At 38.0% G+C, this 2,190-nt stretch overlaps 1 protein-coding gene across 1 annotated transcript; it reads right to left on the reverse strand.

Annotated features, from left to right (window-relative positions):
• Positions 1 to 2,162, reverse strand: LOC113203552 (transcription factor GAGA-like; the record flags this gene model as incomplete). Its single annotated transcript, XM_052263828.1, is given in 7 exon segments — positions 1 to 438; positions 582 to 770; positions 857 to 1,053; positions 1,123 to 1,310; positions 1,406 to 1,608; positions 1,705 to 1,902; positions 1,986 to 2,162. Coding segments are annotated over 7 exon segments (1,362 nt in total), but the record flags the coding sequence as incomplete, so codon positions are not given.
• Between the last annotated feature and the right edge of the window lie 28 nt (positions 2,163 to 2,190).

Consider the following 2,190-nt stretch of genomic DNA (forward strand, 5'->3'; position numbering starts at 1 on the left):
GTTAAATACAAGACATGCGTAGATAAATACACAATTCATTTACTATCAGGAAAATTAGATTTTTGTGAAGATCAGCGGGGATTGCATTAAACAATTTAAGCAAATTGAAAAGCCCATTGTCTAGATAAGAATGATATTCAAATGAGATTAAAGATAGACTGAACAAACACCGCAATTATCACAGAATCTTAAACTTTATCACAGATAATGGAAAGGAACAGCAGATGTTCACATGATTAGAGAGGCAGTGGAGAAGTCTTCTTCTACAACCTCAATAAAAGTAAACTGTGCATGCTCTTGAAGTGTTCCAGCAACAGCTCCAGGTTGTTCTTCAGCTGTTGCATCGGTAATTTCCACTGATCTTACAATATCTTTGTTTTCATCTGGATTTTGTATGTTTCCTTTGTGCAATCTCCTCCAAATAGTTGTTTTAGGAACCTAAAGAGACATGAAAATTATAGAGTTTTGCTTCATAATTAATTACCAAGTTCCAACAGTTAACTGCCATTTGATATTGTCAACAAAATGCATTAAGTTTGACATCATTCCAAGTTCAAAATGAGTAAAATTTGAATGAGTACCTGATAAGTAATTGATGCCTCTGCCTGAGACATTCTTCCTTCTTTGCATGCAGCCACTGCAGCCTTGAGCTGAGTTTGCTTCATAAGTTGAGTTTGTGGGGCTCTTTTCTTAGAGGGAGGAGGCGGATATGGCAATTTTCCTGCTTCTATTAATCGTACTTTCTCACGGAATAGAGTTGTCTTGGGGATCTGAAATAAAAAAAAGAGATCTGGACAGTTAATTTTTTGAAAAAGGTCAACAATAAAGCAACAGATGGATAGAGATAGAAAATTACCTGGAATTGGGCTGAAACTCTAGAAAGGTTTTGACCATCCTGTAATGCCTGAACAGCTGCTTGCCAGTGTGCAGGACCGTAACTTTGACGTCTGGATTGGGCACGGTTAGAAAATGCGCCAGCAGCTTTCACTCTTCGCCATAAGACTGTTTTAGGAATTTGATACATATCTGCTGCTTGCTGAAGGCTTGCTCCTCCTATGAATAACACGCAATTATACCAGATAGCTCAGAAGGGTAAAATACTCAATGTCTTTTTGTACCCACCATTAACTGCTTGGACAGCTGCATTCACATTTTCACCTGAATGTTCTTGCCTTGTTACAGTTATGGGAATACCTTCAGATTTAGCTCTAACATATAAGGTTGATCTTGGTATATTATGAGCTAAGGCAGTATCTCCTAAAAGTTGCCCACATCTTAAATCCTTTAAAGCAGCAGCAAGCTGTTCTTCACTTTTCATGATCAAAACAGAAGACAAAACATTAGTAGCAATACGGTTTGATATACCAATTGGCATTTTTTTATGTCAAGTCTGTGGCATGCCAACCTATATTCCTTTCTGCAGCTTTCCCGACGTTTTCTTTTTCTACGGTCCTGTTCTGGGATAATAGCTTCAGGGATGGTAGCCTCACTTTCATAATTCTCATTCCCAGTAAAGTTTTCATCATGGGAATCGGGCATTGAGTCAGCCAGCCCTTGATCCTCAGTATGATTTTTTGGTGTAATATTGCAATCACTGTTGCTCTGCTCCTGTATCAATAAATTTGAGAATTTAAAGACAAACGTAAGAAATTACTGGTGGAACATGAAACACAATTAAACACTAGCTAGTTGTGCTAAGCATACCTCGTGAGATTCAGCATTCTCATTTTCTATGATATTTGCTGTCAGAGCGTTAGCCTCAGAACTGTGTGGAGCAACTTCGTCCTCATTAGAAGTAATATCTTGCTGTGGTATCACCAGTTCCTCACAAGGTTCACACGACTCATCAGTTACCAATCTTGTACTATCGGGTGGAACTAGGAGAGGCAGTTGATCACTAACCTGAATTGAAAACACAATTTTTTGAAAATCAACACCGTATTATGGGTACTCTACTACCTGCAGTAATCAAGCAAAAAAATTACCTCTGTCAGTCCACGAATTTGTAAAGTTGTGGCAACTTGTAGGACTTCAGTCAACTGTGATGCCTGTACATTCAGTTCACCATGGTAAACAAAATCCAAAATACTACGTAGGATGTTAGATTCTACATCAGTCAAAATCACAATAGGGTGACTATCATCAGAATTTGTGAAGATTTCCTGTAAAAAATATGGAACGGTTAAGATT

The sequence above is a fragment of the Frankliniella occidentalis genome, unplaced genomic scaffold (assembly GCF_000697945.3).
Source record: "Frankliniella occidentalis isolate FOCC.00 unplaced genomic scaffold, Focc_3.1 Scaffold14, whole genome shotgun sequence".
NCBI lineage: Eukaryota > Metazoa > Arthropoda > Insecta > Thysanoptera > Thripidae > Frankliniella > Frankliniella occidentalis.